A 25,102-nucleotide genomic window follows, 5' to 3' on the forward strand; every position below is an offset into this window, starting at 1 on the left:
CCCTGGCTCTGCTTATTTTCAACATTTCTATCTATGCAAATTCTTTACCTTGAAGGAATCGCCGATGAACATAAAGCAGTGGAAACGTTTCTAGAAAAGATACCCCAGGTAAAGACTTCCACTAACACTCAACAATTGTTGCTTAAGAGTTTCATTAGTTTGTCTGGTATGATCAGGTTTGAATGACGGCAATCTTTGAAAAATGTCTTCATTCTATAGTCTGACTGGTCACTGTAGTCGTAAGACAGTGATAAGTCATTTTTTGGCAGTATCAATTGCTTTATTGTTAGATAGTCAAAGTGTGTATGTTTTGTGGTTGCCAAAAAAGTTGTGAAAGTGATGAACCCCGATGAGATGTGACCCTTAGTAAACAAACAAGCCAAGAACTAACTGCAAAGTGAAATGTTATGTGAAATAACGTCGCCTCGTGCATTCTGTGTGCCTGCAAAGAGTATCGAAGAAGTCCCACACACTTTCGCCTTTTTCGAATGGATACACTTTTCTACACTGAGACGACAACAATAGTCAGTCTAAACTAGTCTCAAATGTAAAAGCAAATGAAAAACTCCACTTTAGTTCCTACTGTGTACATTGCAATTTGGGTCTTCATTTGCTCATCGCCGATAAGAAGGATAGAAAAGATAACATTATATCTGTAAGTAATTAGAGTAATTAGCCTCGGAATTTTTACGTAATTATTGAACGTCATTTCTGCTGGAGCTTGTCACTTTAAACCTTGTGTTTCATGCTATTGTAGGATGTCTTGGCTTATGCATCATTTCATTGTAAGGCGTATGCTCGCGCCTTAATGCACTTTGAAGCTTTTGTCTCAAGCCAGAAGCAAGATGTTCAACAGCATCTGGAGTTCATTCAGAAGCTGTATATAGCGCTCGATGAACCTGATGGAGTAGCAGGAGTGGCTGCCAGCAGAAAACAACAACCAACACTCCATGAGCAGATCCTTGATCAGAAAAGCTCTGGTAAGATAACATTGGAATATAAATCTTTGTATGTGAGAAGAGGTAATGTGATAAATCGTTAGTTAACAGACAAATCCTTTCGCAAATATGTTGTAGAGTTACTAAGATTTCGCACAGTGTTTTCACTTGTGACTTCAGCTTACATTCAAACTCGACAGCTCACTTCAAAACTCAAAATGTAAAACATCATTCGGCTTGTAGGAACACGATGAAACCTTGGAAAGCAGATGAAGATAAACCGGGACAAGTTAATCTTAACTAGTTAAGCTAACTTTGGAATTAGGTGACATTTCACGAGTAATACTACGACATCAGATTTCAGCCTAATTTGGCTAATGTGGCAGAAGGATTTTTAACTTGCTAACAGACGCCAACGGTCTATAACTGATTGAAATGACAGATGAAAACATGAATAAATGGAACACATTATTCAAATAAAACATTTAGTGGCATTTGCGTCAGCCTTAGATGTAGGAAATTAATTTCCTAATTGTTTTACTCTTCTGCAGGAAAATTATGCGATGCTGCAGCTCGTTATGAAAAAGCAATTCAAGAAGAATCAGATGAAATTGGCCATCATAAGGTGAAGCTTCATTTGTTTTTATGTTGGTGGTTGTTTAACTCTCCCACGCAGAGCAATCCTCTTTCCAAGTACATTAAATATCTGTTGTTCATATTACCGATGCATCTGAACGCGGAAGCGTCAGAAAATCGCGGTTGTTGTTGCGCTTGTGTGTTTGTAGTATCAGGGTTCTATCGTTTCCCCTACAACTTCTCATACAATTGCCAGTTCATGGGATTGTTTAAACGATGTTCTTAAAGACACTCCCCTTTCTTGAAATGTTTGTCAATCGCGAATGCCAAAAATTGACCATAAATGTCTATTCTAACCGATGGCAATCGGAGAGGTAGTAGTAGCAGCAACAGTAGTAGTAGGACGATGTGCTTCCCAACATTGTGGGATGTGAGTTCTCAAACATCTGATGCCATTTGATCAGCTATTCAACGCTTGCATTTAGAATAATTGTTATTAAATACATCATACGCTAACTTGTCCCTGTGTGCAATGATTTGCAGGGTCTGTTGCAATGCCTCATTGATCTTGGTCAGGTGACTACTGCTCTTATTCATGTAAATGGAGTGGTTACTCGAAGGTATATTGAGGAAAACATTAGATTGTATTGTTAATGGCTTGAACCTAATGGGTCATAACTCATATGATAAGTTGGCAAAGTATTTGTTTACTATGAAGTCTTGGATTTTGCTGGCTTATTACAATACATGTTTGAATTATGCCCAATTTCGTCAGTCCCACTTAATTGTAATAGTTCAGCGAGAAACCCTAATATGAACGCCCGTTTAAACGGTTTCAACGTTTGCCCAACATTCGTTCAACAAACGTTTAACGGATGTTGGGCGAATGTTGGACGAACGGAGTGTTCAAGTACGGCTTCAACGCCGTGCAACATTTTCAAAAACAAGGGAAATGTTGAAGCGATATTGAATGAAAATTTAAACCAATTTAAATTTGATTCGACACACTTTCAACAAGCTTTCAAGACTTTTTTACGCTTTCAATAATGTTGAACGACCTGTTCAAAAGCCCCCGACATTTGGTTCAACAACCGTGTTAACGCATGTTGAAGCAAATGTTGAAACCGTTTAAACGGGCCTTAAACTGCAAGAAAATATAACTGCTTAACTTAGGGAACGACCTCTCGCCGGACAATGGAGTGATGGAGGATCGAAATGCACCAATCACAGCCGAAGTTCGTCATATAAATGGTGCTGCGTAATCAGTCGACCTCAGCGCCTGATGAAGACCAGCAGTAAGGAGTCGAAACGTCGCGTTCTACTTTTCAAGTGACTACATCGTCAGGATAACGATAGTCTACTTTATTATTGATGTATATACAGCGATGAACAATAACAACCTTTTCCTCGGTATTAGTGTGGTTTTACCTCGGAATGTTCAAGTAGTTACTCTAATGTTAGTCATTTGTAACGTTTGGTTGAGCAGTGTTAAACAACCGTTAGTTGATTATTTGCTGTACTACGTAGTAACCAAAATAATAAGAGTTTGTTACGCACAGCCTTTCATGATATTCACTATTTACTAAAAAGGGGACTGTCCAAACCTTGCATGTTGGCGATTTGTCAAGTTGCTTTGAACTGCAAGGCACTCGTCAGTTTGTTCTGTTCTGTGGTCCACGAAAAGCAGGAAGGCAAACAAATGTAACCCACATTTCTTTCTTTCTTTCTTTTTTCATTTTACATTAATTTTAAGGTCGGAATGGGAGAAGTCATTGAATGCATATCGTGTAGAAGCCTCCTGGAGACTGGGCCAGTGGGACTCTCTTGAAAGCTACCTAAAACTGGTATGGCCACAGAGTTATTTAATGGGATATAAAGTGAACTTGAATGAATTAAGTTTAATAACCCACTTAAAAATAATGCAAGGCGTAATCTGTCTGCAACAGCGAAGCAATTACGAATTTTTCAACACAACCATGGAAGTCAAATCCACTTTCAAGGACCTTTAAGTCAGTGTATTCTGATTTATCGGCACTCTTTCAAACAACACATTGCTCGCCTGTACATTTCTTTTGCTTTCCGAGCATACCTAACTCATTTATCTGAGACAAAATTTTGATGTTAACGTTTTCTCCCAAAACGTCCTAACTTAAAAAAGCACTTGAAAATGTCTGCTTTAATTAATCGCTTGGCCATTTGTCTTGTTATCTTATAGGAAAGAGGTGTCGGTGACTGGGATGTTGGCCTTGGACGAATCCTGTTAGCTGCCAAAGAGAAGGTGTGCATTATCGTGTCGACTTTCCTTAGATTACGTTATTATTAATATTGAACGTGTTCTTTAAGAAACGCTAAACGTGCAGCGTGCAACTATCGAGTTATGGCTGCGCGCGGGAGGCTGCTAAGCACGAAAGAAGCGTAAGAGTCGCTCGAGGCGAAGCCGAGAGAAACTCTTGCTTCTTGAGCGCTAAGCTTTTGAAATTAGATTATATTATATTAGCCCTATTTTATTATAGGTAATACCATTTACTCTTGTGGGAATACCGAATAAATTGTTGTTGTTGTTGTTGTTGTTGAGTGCTAAGCAAACCTCCTAAGGATATCCATAACTTGATGGTTGCACTGCTCTGGCGTTTATCATTTCTTTTAATCACGTATTAATCTGAAGGTTTTCTTAATTAGGACACTAGTTTCATTCACGCGTCTATACGGACCTCATGTTAATTCAGTAACATACGTGCAACAGAGCTGTAGATTCTGCTAATTATTGCACATTTATGCCGTTCGTTTCCAGAACGAGAATGAATTTAGGCGTCAACTGAGGATCGTTCGAAGCCAACAGATGGGGTTTTTGTCCGCGGCTAGCATGGAATCGGGTTCTTATCAGCGTGGTTATGAACACATTGTCAGGTAAATAGTGACAATGAGACATGTAACGTTAAACATTTGACTTAAACTTAAACATTTGGCAAGAAGTTTTGACAATCCAAATAGCTGCAGGGCTAATCGAGTGGATGGCCCAATACTATAGAAAGGTTCAGAAAATATTTCAAAAGATATATAATTCATTTAGTTATGATCAAAACTAAGACTCTTCGTACAGTTTACAGTTGAATTTGGTAATGGTTGAATTACTACGTATTAATCAGAAATAAATAAATAAATGAAGTTAAAAGAAAAAAAGGACTGTCTGAAGACACCCTAACTATTATACCATCTGAGCTTAGAAGACTTCATGTGCTTTTTAAAGGCCTGGAGGGTAAGGATCTTTTTTGGATGAGATATCCAAAGAATTCCAGAGCCGAGAACAAGTATTGCGAGGGGATGCGAACCCACATTGGTTAGTGTTAACCTGATTGAGGAATAGATCCTTAGCGATCTTTAGATTTGCGTACAAGTGGAAGATTGCGTACTGCTTCGACTTTAAACTTCAAACACGTCAAAACCAAAGATTTCTTACACCTTCTACTTGGCAGCGGATAAGGAAGCTGTGTAAGTGTGTAAGTAAGGTTAGTATGACAAGTGATTATCGAAAGCACGCGAGTTGAATTTAAGTCGTACCCTTTCTCATTCGGACTTCAGATAGAGCTGTTTTGTAATCGCATTGGAATTTCTACACTAGTCAGTGGTGATGAGATTTTCGTTGTAACGAGACTTTATTTTTATCTCTTGTTCAAGGCTTCACATGTTACGTGAGTTAGAGGAAGCCGTGCAAAGGAGGGTTCATCTCCCAGCTGATGGAGAGGGCGCCAGGGTTGTGGCTAGTGACTGGGAACCACGTTTGCACATCTCACAGGTTGAACATAATGATAACTTAATTTAGGTTATAATAACAGAATATGAACACTTTTAGTTGAGTAGGGTTAGGTCCCTTGACCACAAGTGAAGCATTCGACTTTTGTCGAGGATTAGTGATTGAAACCTCACCTCTTGGGTCAATAAAGTTGACTAATCGGTTTTTTTCCAGAGCATGCCGCAATTCTTAAAAAAAAAAAAATAAAATAAATAAATAAATAAAAAAGCACATAACATTTACGTTGGCGCGGCAAATGGTACGCACAAAATTGTTCCCAAGGACAAGTACTTAAGTTCTGAAATAAAGTATTCGTAAGTGTCACCGACGATAATCTTCTTGATTGATATAACCGGCGCTGTTAAAAGGGTTGTGTCACGTTATTTCAATTGATGCTTGTGTGGCTGGTTGGTTGTCAAGTAGTAAATTATTGTAAATTCCAAAGGAACTTAGTCCAATAATGACTTTCATATAGAAAACCTGCCTAATTTCCCAACATTGAGAGCCTACCAGTATGTGTGACAATTTTTAACTCCTTCTTAAGGTTTGTGCAGAGCAACCATTGCACTGCGTTTATTGTAATAAGACAGTAAAATGATAATGAATAATAAACTCTTCTAAGGGTGTCAGCAATTTACTCTTGGTTTCTAGGTTTTAGTTGTTCAAAGAGCAGACAACTTTCTCCCCTGGATGAGCTGCTATCAAAAGGATAACATGTATTAACTGTACATGTTGGACATTTTGTCTGCTTTTTCAACAACTTGGCCCAGACCTTTGACCTAAGCCTTTTATGTTTTCCCCTGCTGTGAACCTGGGCAAACCTCTGTGCTTTTGAAGATTCGTTAATATAAGTTGACTGTTTTCGTTGCTCTCTTTTTTTCCTCCAGACATCGTTTCGTACAAGGGAGCCAATACTAAACTTGCGTCGCGTTGTCCTAAAGCTCCTACAAAGGTAATTTGAAAGGAGAGAGCCTGGTTAGTGCGTTGGTGAAAGCACTCACCTCATGCACTCATGTATATTCCCGAACTTTGCATCAACGAAAGCTTCCTTCTCTCCTGGTTGTTGTTGGGTTTTTTTGCATACACTCCAATGCTCCTATTCCAACTTATTGAAATGGCGTAATTTTTTTACCGTTCTGAAGTATTAATTTTTAATGTTCAGTGTTCTTCGATTTTTCTATTGAACCTTTAGTGTCTAGTTTCAACATGAATACCACGTCATTTTATTCTTTTTACTCAGTTTATGTATTCAGTTGCAAACGAAAGCTTTGCAACAGCCCTTTTCCAGTGGTGCTGGTTCATGTTGCAGGGGTCATAAAAAAATCCGTAAACTTTTGTTAAATGGCATTTAATTTTGATAGTCAGTAGCCAATGAAAGCTGAACGACAGGAAAGGTAAACACTCGGAGAGTGACGAAACCAGATTTGTGCACTATTATCTTGTCTGTCAACGTTCACGGTCAACAAGTTCGAACTTGATTCGAACTCTCAAAGTAATTAAAGGCTCCTGTGAGCCAACTCGTGAATAGTGGTAACCGTAACGCAGTACTCGCATCAAACTGTGTTAAAACTAACAATTCGCGGAGAACATGCGGGAATGAAGTATGACCTGAAAGGTATAAAACATTGTTCGTGTTGTGTTGGTTGGCCAAAGACTCGAAATATAAATCTTTTTTTGAAGTATTAAGGAAGTTTAAATTTTGAAAATTCTTTGGGGCCTTTGGAGTGGTTGGAAGTGGTTGAAGCTTCAGCTTCAAAGACCACGCACTACGCCACTAGGGATTGCGTGCTCAACTTTCATGCATTGATTAATTTTTGTATTTATTAGTTGTTTAGGGTGTCTAACTATCTAGCACCCGTGGCGCAATGATTTTAACAGCCAAATGACTTTGGACTGCCAAAGAAGAATACGCAGATGAGCGCGAAACATCCTCCGACGTTTCCCCATCGTATTTTCTGTTTCCTTTTTGCGCGAAATCCTGTTGACTTAGACGACAATCTCGATCTGCTTGAGCGGCATTCACTGAACAATGCGCCATTCTCTCCAAAATATAAACGTACGAAGACTATGCAAAAATTTAGTCTGTTTCTTTTAATTTCGACCTCCAAAAAACGCGAATTTTTACAGTTGAAGGAGGAGAGAACCTGAAGCGAGTCGTGAGTGTACGCCACATTTGAAATTTTACGACCAGCGATCAAGTGGCATTTCCCCCACATCACGATAACTCGTTCATTGCGCATGCGCGCATTCACGAATTGAAAACTGATACTGGCAAATGTTGCGGGAATGCCGGTGTTGTGTCACATTCATGTGTATTATTATTATTTTTAGCTCAGAGGAGCGGCAGAAAGAACAAGGGAAAAGTTGGTTACAGAGTGCAAAGGCAGCCAGAGCGTAAGTCGTGCTTGTTTACGGGTATTTTTGATGTTCCATCAGCAGTCAAACAGAAATCACTGAATGCTATCTCTGAAGATAATCCTCATCTTTGAAGGGTGGCTGTATTGGAAAATAAATAAATACAATAAATGGATATATAGATAGACTGTAAGTGAATGTGCATCCAGAATATAAAGGAACCTTCAGACAGTTATACAACAATGTCCACAGTACGATGCTCAGAACCTGGTTTTTGTTGAGACAGCAGATAGTCACGTCCATTAACTATTGAAGGGATAGCACCAAGGCTGAAATATCAGGTTTTGTTATAAACCTAGACTTTCACTCAACAAAACGAGCACTGTGATTGGTTGATTCTTGGCCACCTGCCCCTGATCAAATACAAATGTATCCCGACCGGGGTACAATTCCGCAGTTGTTGAAGGGAAAGTCTGAATATATAACAAAGCACTTAACAGCGTCAATTTTATAATACTTTAAATTCTCATTAATTAACTACTCTGCGCAGTATTACAATCTCTATTACTTAATGTTTGGTCCCTCGGGAAACTAGTGAGTGTTGTTTTCCCTCGAGTCCTGATGTTTCCCTCGACCTCGTCTCAGGAAACATCAGGACTCTCGGGAAAACAAAACTAATTGTTTCCCTCGGGACCATACATTTAGAGTATATTATCAAGTATGGGCAGAAGGTTGCCTTATTATCTTGTTCGCTGGTCTTTAACTGCAATTATCGCATGGGAAACCGACATCCTGAGAAGGAGGATCAGAGGCCAGCGAGATACAGTGCCAGGGCCCTACTCTCAATCGAGGCAGTGGTTACGAAGTACCAGTATTTGGACGTTTTGTCACGTGACGAGGTGGTAGTGACATAAATAAACTAACCTGTCTTGCTCGATAAAGATTCCTCGAAGGAATCGAAAGCTGGTAACGTGTAAAACATTCTTTAGATCCTTTAAGGTAATTTTGTTTTTCAGTAGTGAACGTCTTGCTCGTGGCGACGTGGTCGAGTGGCTAGAGGCGTGAACCCCCAAGTTCGAGTCCCCTCTCTGACCACTAGCTTGGATTTGTTTCGGGGTAGTCCCCTATTCAAATCCTTGCTCACGCTTTGTAAATAGCCAACTGGTAAGCCTTCCTGCCAGTTGGGATCTTAAAAGAGTTTCGGTTGTGTTGCAAACATTTGTTTGATTATACGGGCTCACAAGCTTCCTGGTTTTAAATCTAAACGTGTTACCTTTTTTGTGCCGTGTGCCTGTGCTTGCGTCGTGTTCATTTTCACTTGACATAAAGCATTTAATGTTTGCGCTTCGCTTGTGAAAACCGGGCTTTAGATTTGTTGGCAGGACACAGTTCCTATACTTTAGGTTAGTTGATGAGTTTTCTCCTTATCTTCAGAGCTGGTCACGTGCAGACGGCTGATAGTTCCCTTCTCAGTGCCAGTGTCTTTTCTTTGCCAAGTTTGTGCATCGAACGAGCGAAATGGATGGCGAGTCAGGTAACAGACCAATCAGATGCCGTTCACATTTATCAGTGAAACAACGCTATCAACAATTGTAGAGCAATTTATGCTATTTTGATTGTATATGCTTAATTAGTCTGTACGAGACTTTCTGTTATTCGTAAATCTTGCTTTCACACTTCATCTTTTTCGCATTTCATCAATCCTATTTCCAGTTACTTCTGATCATTGCCTGTAAGTTTACATAATTATAATTCGCGATCACTCGACAGACAGTCGTTAATTTGTTGTACTAGGACTGCACATCCCTTTCATACTTTCTTCAGGCTTGATTTTAATAACGGTCGTTCCTTACAATAACCACTATTCCTTCCTTCCCTTCCTATTTCATTCCCTTCGCTTTTTTTAAGTGTCGTTGTGGCAAATAAGTTGTTCTTATTGTTATTATTTTACAACTTCAAGGACTTTTCACCCGTAGATCGTATATCTACGTTGTGTGGACACAATAACTACTTAATGCATTCACTCTAATCTAGGCCATTTTCTAAAGAAAGAGTGACGCACTCATTGACTTTCCCTTGAAACAAAGCTAACTTGTTTGCATGGTATTGTACATGTACCTTACCACCCACACGTTTCTTGTCTGAAGGTACTGAATTTTCCCTCCTTCACGTTCTCAAAATAGCTATTAGAGAGATTTAGCATCGCCTACCCGTGAAACGCCAACAGCAAAAATGACCATGTGACCACTTTTTTCCCGCCATTTTTCGCGTTTGCCGGTTGCCGGTTCCCGTTTCTACGTGAAAACAGGCTATTTCGCGTTTGCCGTCTACGTGAGAACTACGTAAGTATTTCTTCCTCTTTTATACATATAAGTAGTTAATTGTGGAAAACAAGTACCTTAATAATTTTTCCGGCAAATTAAGTTTCATGTTTAAAAATCCTTCATAATTCACTTTTTACCGCACTTTTCTTCATGAACTCACCACGGTGAGTCGCAAAACAACTTCATCGAAACTCAAAAAATTCCAGCTTAAGTCAAAAGGTTCACGCTATTTTACGTGAAACGTGAAACATCAAGGTGACGTTTGCCGTTTCACGTAAACGCGATGCTAAATCTCTCTATTATCCGAAAGTGAAGCCATGTTGGATTGGTATTTCTGTTGTCATTAGTTTCTCAATTCTATTCTCGTCGAAATTCTCGCCCATTTCTATCATCAATTCGTCCCTTCTGAGATTTGACAGGAAGCACTGGACAGGCACAGCTCGATCAAAATTGTGACAGTCGCGTACGGATCTGTTAGCACCTCTCATAACGACTTATCTCAGTGGTTGCCTGGAGACCACCTTGAGAGACACTTGCTTAACTTTCTTTTATTGTGTTTCCAGGGCGATGTTCACCAGGCTTTGATCAGTTTGCAAAAAGCTGTAAGGTAGGTTCTCTGACCGTCCTTTAGTCTTCTTGTCTGCCCTGTTTCCTGTTAAAGTAAAAACATGAATTGCCTGTAGTTTACCAATGATATGACAATAACTGAATTTCAACAGGACGGAGTTGTTCAAAGCCCGATAAAGCTAATCCTGGGTTAACGTGAAGTTTAATTCGAGTTTCATTTCTAATCAACAGAGGTCCTTCCAAAAATTTTTGTTCCTCAGTTTTGACTAAGACTTTTCTTTACCATTAGCTTAAAATCAGCTTTTAAAACCATTTTTAACGAGCGAGATGAAAACCTCGGTTTACTTTTAATCATGGATTAACGTTAATCGGCTTTCGAACAACCGGGCCCTGAAGAATAAGTCACAACAAGTTATCAACAATATTATCGTTTAGAGCGCTCGTTTTGAAGAACTTAAGCCGTCATTTGTCGGCTGCTATTGATGGAAAAGTGCCCGTCATTTTCAAAGTGTTACTTACTAATTAAGTGCTACGGTGCGATGTTCTCACGTGCCTCGGTTTGTTATACACTATGAGGATTTTCTGCCTTGGGCCATATAAACACCTACACGATTTTCAGACTTCACGAGAGTATATCTTTGCTATTTTAACAGACAAGACTCTCAACGGTTTTTTGTCACCTGGCTCAGATCGAAATTTTAAATTGCGATGAAAAGAGAATTGAATATCAGTTTCTTTTTGGTGTAAAAGGGGTCTTAACTTTTGAGTCTGTCTCTGGTTAAACTGTGGTTAAAGTCCGAAGATAACAGTTCATGTGAAAGCTACTAAACGGTTCGGTTTTAGTGAGACAGGTCACCAGCTAGTTTTCAGGTATTACACACGAAAATAAAATTAAAATAACTAATTATCGTGGCTATATTCAGGTCACTAGAATAATAAAATGTAAAATCTATTCACTTGGAAATAAAAAATTACAAAGAGTAAATTGCACGAGATGAGATAAAAGCTATATTTTTGTACCATGCAATGGACGGGTATAAAATTGTTGATCATAGTAAACCTAAGAAGTCCAATTTTTCAAGTTGCAATCCACTTCTATCCTAGCCATTCGCAGCTAAACGTAATTAATAGTAGTTTTTGTGCACAAGTAGGGTTATTGTTAACAAAACTCTATCATTATTTTGACAATTCCATTGAAACAAATAGGTTTTTTGGCTATTCACAGTGACACTAAAAATAGGTAACACTGCACCTTTAAGGACGGTGCCTACTAATACCGAAGTATTTTTGTGCGGCTTATGACTATGCGGGAAAAGCAGATCTTAGCAAGGCCTATTGGAATCCAAAAAGAAAATTGGGGGTGACCACGCATTTTTCAGAGATAATTAAGCAACAATATCTCTAAAAAGTGCCAAAATATAAAGCGATGTATGGGAATTTTTCCTAAATTTAAGCTTGATTTTCTCTGAAAAATGCATGGTTACCCCCAATTTTCTTTTGAGATGCCAACGACATTTGGTAAGTTCTCCATTCTCCGTATAGTTTTAAACCGCGCAAAAATATCCCTGTATTAGTAGGCACCATCCATAGGAAACCCGAGTATCTCGCGATGCGCAGAACGTATGCGCAGTAACAATAGTAGGCACCGTCCTTAAGGCAACTGAAGTATGTCCACATTTTCGCCTCTAGTGAGCAGTGGCCTGATGGCGGGAAGAGTGTCTCAGGTGATGGAGACAGGTTTATCCATGCAAAGGTGGGTGGATGTCTGAGCATTTGGTAACAGACCTGTTTAGGGGTATTCTGGATTGAAGGGATCTTGGAGCTGGTTTCGGTGCGGTATATAGACTCAGAGTTTTCAGATATGAGTCCGCGCCACAGCATATTCACTTCAATATTTTCGGAATAAAATAAAATAAAAACTTTCGAGACCATGGCGGTTTTACTGTGGTATAAAATCTGAGTTTTTTAAACACGGTTTGCACTGCTATGAATCGCGCGGATTTTTCAGATATCATTCCACCGCTATGATTCAGCCGTCATATTTCACTTATTAGCGACCTTAAGATTGAGGATTTTCCTCATTTCCCGTAAACCTCTAATAGTCACATGACTTCGACCCTGCCTTTCCGTTTGATGTGCGAGGTTCAGCATTGAAAGCCAAGGACACTGTCTAGACGTAAATGAAATACGGCAGAGTTTTTCGCTAGTTTTAAAACTGTAAAGCCACTTTTAGGCGTCAAATTTATTTTCCTTTAACAGAATAAAGTTATCTAGACGAATGAGATGTTTGTTTGATTCAGTTAAGATGTCACATTAGTGCATGAATCGTCATTAATAAACATGGCATCGCTATGCACGTGTTTCGTTGCCAAACTACAATATATTTTTTCACGAAGATCATGTATTATCCCATTCCTTGCTTCCAAGATGGCTCCCTTTCGGCGACGGCCGACAGTAAAACATGAAAAAAGTAATCTTCAGTCGTAAGCCTGGATAATGTACATACGGCGAATTCCAAACAACTGCTGGCCAACGTTTGCGCTTGAGGTCTGTATACATATTGGGATCTTAGCAACGACGACGGCAAACAGCAGCAAGAACACTACAAAACAGTTCGGTTAACGAGTAAAAATAATCCCTTGCACCATTGCAAGTGCGTTCTTCAGTTTGGCAGAAATTGTTGCCATACTCCGCAAAAGAACAACCAGAAATGGCCAAATTCAAAGTTTTGTGGAGAAAGCGAGCACACGAAGGTGAATTTTTCTTAACATGTGCGACGTTCCTACCAATTACCTGGGTAGTTCGATCAAACTCTATAAGTTGAGCGAATTGGAATAATCGAGAAGTACATCTGTAGCTCAAACAATTTGACAAAACAACAAACTTCCTGAAATAAAACTTGCATACGGGACGGGTTCTATACACACGGGCACGGCAGCGATGACGTCACAAAATAGAAGGCTTACCGTATTGACCAAATTGGGATCAGCATTTTGCGTTATAAATCTACGTACAATGTTTTTCATTCCCTTAAAAAAATGGAGCCTGAGATGTACTTTCAAATTTTGTTGGGGAAAGGAATTTCACTGTATTTTTTGCGTTACATTGGAACCCCGCTCTACGGACACTTTGGCATGTCACCTTGGTGTCCATAATAACCGGATTCCACTGTATCTTCCTTTATTTGAATGAAGCTGCAACAGGTACGTTCCTGGATAATTCGGCCGCATTGTACAAGTTGAAAGAGTTCAAGTGACCATTTTGTCGCTATTCTCAGCTGTTCACGTAACACTGGGAGTAGCTGTAATTCGTTCCTATCCAGCTAAAGTTTTGAAAAACAGCTTAGGAGGTTCCAGAATCTCGTTTTGTTGGCGTGACACAACTGTTAATAAAATGCTAATATCGTCACCCCAAAAAGGTATCAAATTAGTTGACTGGCAAGTACTTTAAAAGCGACCTCCAGAACCCTACTCACTGGTCAATTTAGATTTCTGCACCCTTTGATACTAATCCAAAAAAATTATCCGTACCCCCGTGCCAAAGGGTCAGACGATCACCATCCTCTTTTTATATTAGACGCACCCCCCCCCCCCCCCCCTCCATCCCCAACCTTTCCGCAAGAAATCAAGGAGTTTGAACTCTCGTTATTTTCAGGCCTTGTTGCTTATTGGCCGCTGGATGGAGGAGACCGCTAATTATGAGCCTAATCGAGTTATCCAGCAGTACAAGGTAGTGTGTAATGTCTTAAAGACTTACAGGGACTTCGTATATAATTATTATAATTGCAAATGGTCGGGGTAGCAGGAAATAAATAGCTGCATTTCTAAATAAAACATTTTTTTATGCAATACATGTCTCGATGTTACTCACATCATCGTCAGTTGTAAAAGATATTATAATATGTAGCAAGAGAAAATCCATGCATAATTTGCAGATAAGTCGCACGTACTGAATAGCAACGAGGGGAATGGGGTATATAAAAGATATGGTTGAGACGAAAGAGTTAAATTAACATTTTTGACCCGTTGGTGTTAGTTGAGTTTTGTCCATTGCCTCCTTGAGTTTGAGTTGGAATGTGGTCGAGGCAGAATCTGTTATTTCAAAACAATCTGAAGAACAGATATCTCGGCTATGATTTTCACTTGACTGTGAGTAACAAACAGGACGCAGAGCTGGGATAAGTTTATCTTCTCTCAGATATCTGTAAATAATTTCATTTAGGTAGAGATTTACCTTCTGTTAACGCGTCTTTTTTTTTTTTTTTTTGTTTGGTCGACGTAAAGGTGACCCTGGGCTTTTTCTATTTCTTTTTGTTCGAGCTCGTGAAGTCAGCAATGTTCCTGCAAAAAGGGAGCAAAAAGTGCTATATGGTTTTCGTACACGTTTTCATTTTTTTCTGATCTTAAGATTGTTCTGTTTGACAGGAAGTGACATCTCTGCACTGCAACTGGGAAAATGGTCATTTCTATTTAGGAAAGTACTACGACAAACTTATGGCAAACTGTACAGACGGAGAAGAAAAGTCCAACAAGTTATCTGTGTAAGAATGTCTTCTTATTATATAAACACCAATGAAATACCAGGTGAGCTTTCGCGCGAAAACGTGATATCTACACACGTGAAAAGATTCACCGCTCCTATGGTCACATAATAAATCGCGCCTTTTGCAATGATTTGGTATTTCATTGGTGTTTATACAATAAACAGAACATTACGTGGCCGCTTGGAGGTACGAAATTTCTAGCGAACGAGTGAAATATTTTTCAACACTCGAAGAGAAATTTCGTATCTCCGCGCGGTCATGTAATATCCTTTATCTCTTTCCATGTCTTCCACTGAGCTGTTGTTTTATTGAAAGTATTTGCGTTTGTCTTCCAGCAACGTCTTTGCATTCGTTCTGAAGTCTTTCCTTTCTTTATGTCTTCTGTTTAGCCGTTGTTTTTACTGAAACCATTTCTGTTTGTTTTCCAGCGACTTCATTCCATTCGTTCTAAAACACTACGGCCAGTCTCTTCAGTTTGGTAATAAGTTTATTTACCAGTCAATGCCCCGGCTTCTCACCATTTGGTTGGACTTTGGTGCAACCGTCTCAGATCAAGGTATTCTCAAATAAGACTCCGTTGTAAAAATAAACGCCGTCAATTCCCTCAAAGTGGACACCACGTTCAGGCGGAAACGATTAGTTGGCGGGTCCCAGCTGAATGTCTCGTGTTTACTAAACTCGCTTCTGGGTGGTTCTGGCGTTGCTGGAGGCTTGTAACGTTAAACCAAAAAATAGAATAATAATTTTAATAACAATAATTAAAAAGATAACAAGATGTCGGTTATAATTTACTCAGAATCGGAATCTATGCTAAAGTTGTAGAATGTGATGGGGTTGGGTGGTGGCCAATCCTACCTCCACCCATCCCCTGTTCTCCTGCCGTGGACGTGTGAGGGTTAAATATATGAATGGGTGTCCACAAACATAACACATACTTCTGCATCTCATCCTAAAGCTTAATAAGACTGTGTCTGGTAATTCAAAGGTATTTTGTACGGCTTAAGACTATACAGGAAAAGCAGATTTTAGCAAGGGCTATCGAAACCAAACAGAAGATTGCGGTAACCACGCATTTTTTATAGATAGTGAAACAATAACAGTTCTAAAAAGCTTTCAAGTATATAAAAAATGCATGTTAGTTTTTATTTTAACTTGAGTGCTCAGTTACCTCTTAAAAATGCGTGGTTAGCCCAATAGCTCTTGTTAAGATCTTTTTCCCCGCATTGCCATAGACCATGCGAAAAAAAATCAAATACTTTTTTGAAAGGAGGCATTGTTTTTAAGAAAACAGAGTTTCTTGGATCATCTCGAGGTATGGGCAGCAGCCAAAGGTGGTATCATCTTTAATATTCTTTGTTCATTCATGTTGTATTCTTTTTTCCAGGCCGTCAGACAAAATCCTCAGACAAAGGAGGAAAACGGCAAAAGTTAATGGATTTCAATTCGGTGAGTGCCTTTGTGTATAAACAAACATCTTTCTCATTTAATGACCGTGCTTATAAGATACCAGCACATTTTTACTCTGCAGGTGTGCTACTCATCGACATTCAAATCCTATCAGTATGCAGGATGTGTGCGATATGAACTTAATTAAATAGCTCAGTTCCCACAAGTGCCCTGTAGCTTTTCAACGACAATTTTACAAGTACAGATGCAAGTGAAAATCAACGGCAAAAACGAACAACATAGTCGTCATGACACCGTTTTTAAGTTCAAAATGAGTGCCAGAAATAGTTCGATGAAAATTAACGTAATCTGAAATGAAATCCTTATAAGTAAAGGTTTAGATTAAAATAAACGATAAAAACGAACAAGGTTTCGGTGTCATGCCATTATCAAGTTCGGAATAATTGAAGTAAAGTCAATGTCAGAAATAGTTGACCAAAATTGACATAATATCTGAATATGTAATGTCACGCAAATAGTTTTGCTTGAATTGAGTCCGATTGGACATTGAGAGATGATGGTAACTCTCTAATTAGCAACACTTCGTAAACTAAACAATTGAACTTATTCTGTAATGTCCCAAAAGACCTTGACAGATATTTTTCTGTCTTTTCTGTCCTTAAGAAGTACATGAATAAAGTATGAATAAAGTTTCAAAAACTCATTGATAATTCATCAACCTATCAAATGGTCCATAAAACATCACGTGCAGTGGTTTTAAAACCCGATAAAACCTCCTCCTTATTAGTATACGTTCAAAAAAGTATCATTGTAATGAACTCTCTTGACACGCACTTTTCCAGGAATGGTTTTGAAGCCGTTCAAAAAACCTCGCAGCACGTGTTTTATCGGGTCTAAAACCACTCGGCTGCGCCTCGTGGTTTTAAATCCCGTTAAAACACTGCTGCTCTTGATTTAAACATTACTTAAAGTAGATGGAGTAGTGTGGAGGCGCGGTGGTGTAGTGGTTAGCGCGTCGGACTTTCGATCGGAGGATCTGAGGCTAGGTTGGTCTCTTCATTGCTGTGTTGTTTCCTTAGACAAGAAACTTTGCCCCACATTGTCTCTCTCCACCCTGCGATGGACTAGCATCCCATCCTGGGGGGAGTAGCAATACTCCTAATTGCTTCATGCTACAGAAACCGGGCTAAGCTCCGGCCATGTGGGCCACTTAGGCTTTTGTGCGATTTTACTTTTACCCTACTTAAAGTAGCTGGCTACCCGTTGGAGGTTGATATAAGGCTTCGTTAGCCTTGTCCCTCTTTCGGAACAATTATAAAATTAAAATTGCAAAATTTAGCAACATTGTTTTAGTAAAATTGCAAAATTGCAAAATCTAGCAACATTGTTTTAGTAATTTGTGGTACGACCCACAAAGAATTCTTCATTCCATCGTCAATTATATGACAGTTTAATTTGATTTGCTCTACAGTATCTATGTAACACAAAAAGATTTCGACCAAATTTCTGCCTGCTTGGCTATGATACCTTCCCTTAACGAGCCATAGTTGCAAATATTGGTCTTTCCATTATAGAATACATATTTTATTAACATTCCTTTTTTTGATTAGTTCTTTTTCTTTGAAACTGATTGTGAAGTATGTATAATATTTTCCGTGATGACCCGGTCAGTTTCTAGATTGAGAATTAGTTTTTCTTAAGTTTCATAGATATCTCGCCCCATGAAAGCACATCGAAATTCATCGACGATGCGATGATGTTTTAACAAACCACTTTTAGTTGGGTAACTATGATAATATAGTATTGCTCTGAATGCAGGAATTGTCAGCTGGCTGTTCATATCAAATTATTGAAAGCACCGTCCTAAGTTTTTTTCGTATTTTATTCCACTATTCCGCTTCGGAGGCCAGCTAGTTCAGTTTTGCTGTTCATTCCCAGCTCCAAGTCCACTATGGCTTTAATTTGTCTTTCAACCGTTGTTGACGGGCCCGCCGTTTCTGTTCCCATGACTGTAAGACAAGCATGCTTGAGTCCTCTATACTAACAAAGCGCAAAGTTAAAGTTTTCACAAGCGACGCAAGCACAAGCGAAAGAAAGCTTATTCCATCGTGAAAATTGCCTCTACGCATGCATAAGCACAGGCACAAGAATCTAAATTTTTCCTTTTCTTGTGCCTGTGATTGCGTTGCATTCGTTTCCATTTGACATAAAGCTCTTATGCTTGTGCTTGTGCTTGTGCTTGTGGTTGCGTCGTAAGTGACAGCAAGGGGCTGTGTCACCGGCATTTTTATGTCACGTTAAATAACCAATTCACATTTTTGTGTTGATAGAAACGTTAAAATAATGGCTCAGTTTGGATAACAATTGTTCTACTAGTGCACAGAAACTAGTATTTATTATCACAAACTGGATGGCTAGGATGGAAATGCATTACAACTTGAAAAATTGGCCAAGGTTTCAATTTTTTTCCTATATGTCCTGGAAAAAATGACCATGAAAAGAGTTATAGCTTTTTCTTTCTCAGAAGAATCACTTGAAATGATATTTCTTTTCGGTGCAATAGGGGCAATTTTATGTATGAGCAGAGGTCGTTTGTGATTTATAAAGTACAGTTTTGACCAAAATGTGGCACCATCCTTGTGACATTGCCCCGTTAAAAAGGTTATTTATTTTGGTAAAATGTTCGGTTAATTCCAATAAGGTGATGCTGATATCAGGGTTTGCCTGATGTCACTGTCTTGTGCTGTGTGTTGTGTGTAACATTTCAAACTCCATTATGTCATAGATTGTGGCAGAATTGACAAAGAAGCTTCCTCCTTACCAGTTCCTCGCGGCCTTCTCGCTGCTTATTTCTCGTATTTGCCATACAAACCAGACTGTCTTCCATCAACTAGAGGTATAATAAATCGTATACAATGGTAATTGATTTATTTATTTTTTATTTTTATTTTATTTTATTATTAATATTATTATTATTATTTTTTTACATCTGTGAATCAAGCCAAATGTGAGGCATTTGCAACATTTTTCTTCCTCTGCACAAAAAAACAACAAGTGAGGAATAGAGAAATCGCAAAAGTAGCGCTCCAGTATTGACGTCACAGCCTTACTATCCCCAGTCTTCTATCTTCCGTGGTATATACCCAACGAGAAGTGGAATTTGACATTTTTATACGCCTCAAACGCGGGGAAGAAAAATTGAGAAGGAACTTTCTTTCGATTTTCACACGAGAACAGCATCAAGATTTGATCAAGCAAATAAAAAAATTCTGTCACATACACTTTAAATCATCACCCAGACCACTCCAGTTAATTGGTGACCGTCTCTTGACTATTAGGAAATTATCTCCAGACTTTTGATAACCTACCCACAGCAAGCAATGTGGATGATGATGGCGGTTTCTAAGGTGAGCAACGCTAGTAAGATATAAAGATTAAAAAAAAGCAACCGCAGCTGCTTGGAAATTTGCATAACAAGAAAATAGTGACGCGACTCTTTAGAAGACTTTGATCACAGCTCAAACGTTTGACGCGAATACACCGTACGAGGGAAGCGCTCAATCATTGTTAAAGCCCACATTTTTGGATTTTAACCACCTAGGATAAACTTCATTAATACATTAAACGAGTAGTTTTTTCCTCAGAATTGAAACTGTTTACACTAAACAAAGCTTATGTGTAATGATTTTCTCTCACTTTTATTGTTTTTTATTTATATATTTTTTTACACAGTCATCTTTTTCCACAAGGAAAACGCGTTGCCTCCAGATTTTTAACAAGGCTATGTAAGTTAAAACGTACACTAAATTTCATTGTTTGAGTTTGTTTCCAAGGTTTAAGTTTGCTAATTTCCAAGGTTTCCAAGGTTTAAGTTTGTTAAGATCGACTCCTGATAGGAGCAATCGGAATTTCTTTTTACGAGTTTGCCTCTGTCATTACTGAATAATACATCATTCTTATTTTGTTCACCAGGCTTAAAATATTACATCACATTTCCTTTCATTGCGCATATGCCACTCATTGACATTCCAATCCTAGCAGTATACAGGATATTTGTCCCATGAACCTAGTTTAATGGCCTTAGCTCCCATGAGTCTCCTGTAGCTCAGTGGTAGAGCATCTGAACTAGTAATCGGAAAGTCTTAGGTTCGACTCCTAATAAGAGGGCTCGGAATTTCTTTTTACGAGTTTGCCTGTGTCATTACTAAATAATACATCATTCTTATTTATAACAGTGTTTTACGTTTTGTTTCTTTAGCTCCAGAGATGCCAAACTAAAGAAGTTTCTTGACGTAAGTGTTTCGAGCCGTTATCCTGTTAAGTTGTTTGCATTGTTGCTGATGTTGTTGTTGTTGTTGTTGTTGTTGTTGTTGTTATTATTATTATTATTATTATTATTATTATTATTATTATTATTATTGTTATTATTATTATTATTATTATTATTATTATTATTATTATTATTATTGTGTCGTTACTGGTGCTGCTGCTGTTATGTTTTGTTGCTGTTGTTGTACTGTTTGGTGCTGTTGTGTGCGTATGGTTTTTAAAGGCCCGTTTAAACGGTCTCGACATTTGTCCAACATTCTTTCAACAAACGTTCAACGGATGCTGGGCAAATGTTGGATGAACGGAGTGTTCAAACGGTTTCAACGCCATTCAATATTTTCAAGAACAAAGAAAATGTTGAATCAATGTTGAATGAAAGTTTAAACCAATTTAAATTTGATTCAACACGCTTTCAACAAGGTTTCATTTTAACATTTTTTTTACGCTTTCAACAATGTTGACTGACGACCTGTTCAAACGTCCTCGACATAGAACGCATGTTGAAGCAAATATTAAAACCGTTTAAACGGACCTTAAGGGACATTTTTGTATGGATTTAGGCCCTGTGAACAAGTTTTCGTTTCAGTTTTTTTCGTGTTCTCGAATTTTGCAGTGACTGTTTGATTATTGTTGCGTCATTTTTTGAAAGAAACCTCCCTCTTTATTGCCTATGTTGGGACAAAAGATCAAACCATATTCAGTAGTCGTGGTTTTGACGGTTTATCAACCTGTAGGTGTCAATAATGAGTCTAGGTGTCGATTTTCTCTTTTGCCAACCTCCTTTTGTTTTTTGTTTGTTTTTACTGTGTATTTTAACCTGAAAATCAAGCTCAAAATATTAACGTCCTGAAATAAATAGGATAAAGAACTTGAACAACCTGCCTTCAGATTGGTTAAACAAGTTTGAATTCATAAGGAAATAAAGGTCACGTGACCGGTACGTTTGACATTTAACAAATCGACGGCATTTTTCTATGATCTATACTCTTATAGACCATAAAATGACGTCATAAAATGTTCCAAACTCAAGTGGAACCACGAGCCGCAGGCGAGTGGTTTCACTGCCAAGTTTTGGACATTTTAGGGCGTCATTTTATGGTCTATAAGAGTATAGACCATAGAAAACTGCCGTCGATTTGTTTTTTACAATAAAATGGAAAAAGAACGAGCGGAATTGGCTATTTTTTTCGTTGAGAAAGCGCGCGCGTTACATCTGACGTCATTTTTATTGTCTGTACTCTTATAGACAATAGCTACGAGCCAATCAGTGCGCGGGAATTTGGATAGTTATTGTAAAATAACAGATGAAATCAATACCCAAGCCATACTCAAAACTGGGGTTGGAGCAAGGATTGCAGGACGAGGCTTAAGATCTAGGGTTAGGGTTAAGTTCTGGGTTCTTATGACCTAGATTATTCCACTTTTTGTTGCTTGACTGGTTTTCCTGTGTTAACAGCACTCCTGCGCTAAGGTGCTAACGCTGTATGGTTGGCCCGTGGTAATGCGTTCGGTTGTTTTTAGGATTCTACGAAGCTGACTGACAGGTTACTCGATGTATGCAACAAGGAGGTGCCCAAGAGTGGCTCAAAAGACAAGCTTAGCATGAGTCATGACTTCTCTGTACTAAAGAGACTTGTGTCTGATGGGTAAGACGTTAACCACTCAATACAAACCTACACTCGTAATATCAAGTAATCCGTTCTCCTGACCACCAAGCAAACATTGCTTTGGGTGTTTGTTCTACCAATTGGCAGTACTTCACTACATCATGGCAATACGCCGCAAGTGATAAATTTCAAGGTTAAACCGTATAAGCACTAGTGTGCCCATTCGAATGAATTGACGTCTTGTTCAATTTGAACATTGACGTATTTATTTTACGTATTTATTTTTCAGTGGCTTTAGTGATATAGTTGTTCCTCTTCAGTCTGCCATGACTGTCACGCTTCCATCAGGAGCCGGAAGTCATCTTGATCACAACCCGTTCCCAGGCTCTTTGGCTTGTATCGCTGGCTTTGAGGATACGGCAAGTAACACACAAATAATAAGAAAGAACAATAAGCGCTTAATGACTGGCCCCAAGGGAAACAGTTAGTTTTATTTCCCCGAGACCCGCCTCGGGGAACATTGAGGGTCGAGGGAGTTAGTGTGTTTTGACCCATGACACGTGACAAGTTCTCCTCCAATCAGAAAACGTATTTGGGTTCGGAGGTATAGCAATGTCTTTTCAACACCATCATTTTCTATTTTCAAACTTGGTCGAGTAGTCGAACTCGGGTGTTGGTGCATGGCGCTAATTCACTATGTAGAAAAGTACTTTTTTGCAATTAAGAAACAATCTTACACCAATAGGAAAAAAAGAAAGAAAAAAAAGAAAGAAAGAAGGAAGGAAGTAAGCGGGAGAGAGGAAGGGAAGAAGGGAGGGAGGGAGGGAAACAAGGGGAAGGGAGGAAGGAAAGTTGAGGCAGAGAAAGACGGAAGGAAGGAAGGAAGGAAGGAAGGAAGGAAGGAAGGAAGGAAGGAAGGAAGGAAGGAAGGAAGGAAGGAAGGAAGGAAGGAAGGAAGGAAGGAAGGAAGGAAGGAAGGAAGGAAGGGACGGAGGGAGGGAGGGAGAGAGGAAACAAGGAAGGGAGGAAGGGTGGAAAGGAAAGGAGAAGATGTGTTCACACAATGACGCTGGGACACAGCTTTGCTTAGTCGTAACAGAACACGCTGTATGTTCATCGATGGTCTAAAGTTGTTAAATTTGATTATGCAGGTGGATGTGCTGCCGTCTTTACAAAAGCCAAAGAAAATCACCATTAGAGGAAGTGATGGGAACTCTTATACCATGATGTGTAAACCTAAGGTCAGCCAAGATGAACGACATTCTTCTCCCCACAATGACAGTATATATATGTTGTATAATATATGTTGTATAATATATATTGTGATGAATTCTATGATCAATTTCAACCAGAATGCTAGTAATTTTTAATCATCAAGTAAAATAGTTCCATTAAGGCTAGGTCATCAAGATGCAGTGAGTTTTAGGTTTGCTGGCAGGACATGGCAAGAAGAAAAACAAGAATTGACTTTTCATAGTTACAAGACAGAAGATAACGTAGTCCGCAATACTTAGTGAATGCAGAAGTGAAATGTATGAAATTTATATATTTGAACTGCGATTGGATGAAAGAATGGATAAATGAGAGACCATCGCAGTATGTCGCAAAATAAGCAGTTGCAAAGAAATCAAAATGAACACCTCACAGTTGGCTTGACAGCTCAGTTGATAGCTCAGTTGGTAGAGCACTGAACCGGCATCGCAGAGGTCATAGGTTTGAATCCCGTTCAAGCCTGAATTTTTTCAGGCTTTCTTTTCGCAACTGCTTAATTTGCGTACTAACTGCGGGGATCTTTCTTCTATCTAATCTTTCATCCGCAGTTCAATATATGATGTTTCATATATTCACATTCATTTATTCACCCTTCACGGGTATATTACGAACTCACAATATGACCAGCTCCCAGTTGGCTTGATAGCTCAATTGGTAGAGCACTGCACCGGCATCGCAGAGGTCGTGGGTTCGAATCCCGTTCAAGCCTGAATTTTTTCAGGTTTTCTTTTCGCAGCTGTTTAAACTGCGTACATAACTGCGATGGACTCAATTCTTCACTTAGTGAATGTGTTTCCTCGTGTATAGTTTTTGATCACAAGAGCAAGAAACGCCTCAAGCGTTTTCAGCAGAGAAAGGTAGCTTCAATTTCAGACAGCTTGTAAATTTGACCTTTTGAAACCTATCACAGGCCAAACGATAAAGATGAAAAAAGAATGGAAGGGAGGAACAACGAGATGGAGAGAAAAAGCGTTTATCACAATTTTTTTGTATAAAATTAATTATTTATATTGAATCTCGTTTAATCTCATTAATCTCGTTAATGTTAGTAATCTTTCCACGTATGGTCTTCGCTCAAATTCTGAACTTTTGTTAGTACCACCATCCACGAAAACGAAGAAGACACTCGGTGACAGGGCTTTTACTGCTGCTGCCCCATCACTGTGGAATAAACTGCCGAGCGCAATAAGGGACGAGGATAATCTTACACGTTTTAAGTCCAAATTGAAGACATCTTTATTTAGAGTTGCTTACAATACGATGTAAGGACTGTAAGAATTGTAAATAACTATTTTTAATTAATTATTTTTTTATTTTTTACATATACAATTTGTTAGGCGCATTTGATCATATACACATGCTAATTTGCGCCATACGAATATTAATTATTATTA

The 25,102-nt window shown here is 38.8% G+C and overlaps 1 protein-coding gene across 1 annotated transcript in view; it reads left to right on the forward strand.

Moving 5' to 3' along the window:
• Positions 1–25,102, forward strand: part of LOC146461486 (serine/threonine-protein kinase ATR-like) — a 99,260-nt gene that overhangs the window by 63,343 nt on the left and 10,815 nt on the right. Inside the window, exons 35-58 of the mRNA XM_085086916.1 lie at positions 56–108; positions 758–980; positions 1,490–1,563; positions 2,058–2,134; positions 3,268–3,358; positions 3,730–3,792; positions 4,306–4,421; positions 5,190–5,307; positions 6,192–6,256; positions 7,636–7,698; positions 9,094–9,193; positions 10,547–10,590; positions 12,240–12,303; positions 14,205–14,279; positions 14,975–15,090; positions 15,522–15,649; positions 16,478–16,539; positions 19,286–19,396; positions 19,839–19,907; positions 20,233–20,285; positions 20,759–20,792; positions 22,351–22,475; positions 22,726–22,855; positions 23,588–23,677. Of these exons, the coding sequence (XP_084943042.1) occupies positions 56–108; positions 758–980; positions 1,490–1,563; positions 2,058–2,134; positions 3,268–3,358; positions 3,730–3,792; positions 4,306–4,421; positions 5,190–5,307; positions 6,192–6,256; positions 7,636–7,698; positions 9,094–9,193; positions 10,547–10,590; positions 12,240–12,303; positions 14,205–14,279; positions 14,975–15,090; positions 15,522–15,649; positions 16,478–16,539; positions 19,286–19,396; positions 19,839–19,907; positions 20,233–20,285; positions 20,759–20,792; positions 22,351–22,475; positions 22,726–22,855; positions 23,588–23,677 (2,144 nt within the window). The remainder of the gene's footprint in view (positions 1–55; positions 109–757; positions 981–1,489; positions 1,564–2,057; positions 2,135–3,267; positions 3,359–3,729; positions 3,793–4,305; positions 4,422–5,189; positions 5,308–6,191; positions 6,257–7,635; positions 7,699–9,093; positions 9,194–10,546; positions 10,591–12,239; positions 12,304–14,204; positions 14,280–14,974; positions 15,091–15,521; positions 15,650–16,477; positions 16,540–19,285; positions 19,397–19,838; positions 19,908–20,232; positions 20,286–20,758; positions 20,793–22,350; positions 22,476–22,725; positions 22,856–23,587; positions 23,678–25,102) is intronic.

The sequence above is a fragment of the Pavona decussata genome, unplaced genomic scaffold, assembly GCF_977016875.1.
Source record: "Pavona decussata unplaced genomic scaffold, jaPavDecu1.1 SCAFFOLD_198, whole genome shotgun sequence".
In the NCBI taxonomy this organism is placed as follows: domain Eukaryota; kingdom Metazoa; phylum Cnidaria; class Anthozoa; order Scleractinia; family Agariciidae; genus Pavona; species Pavona decussata.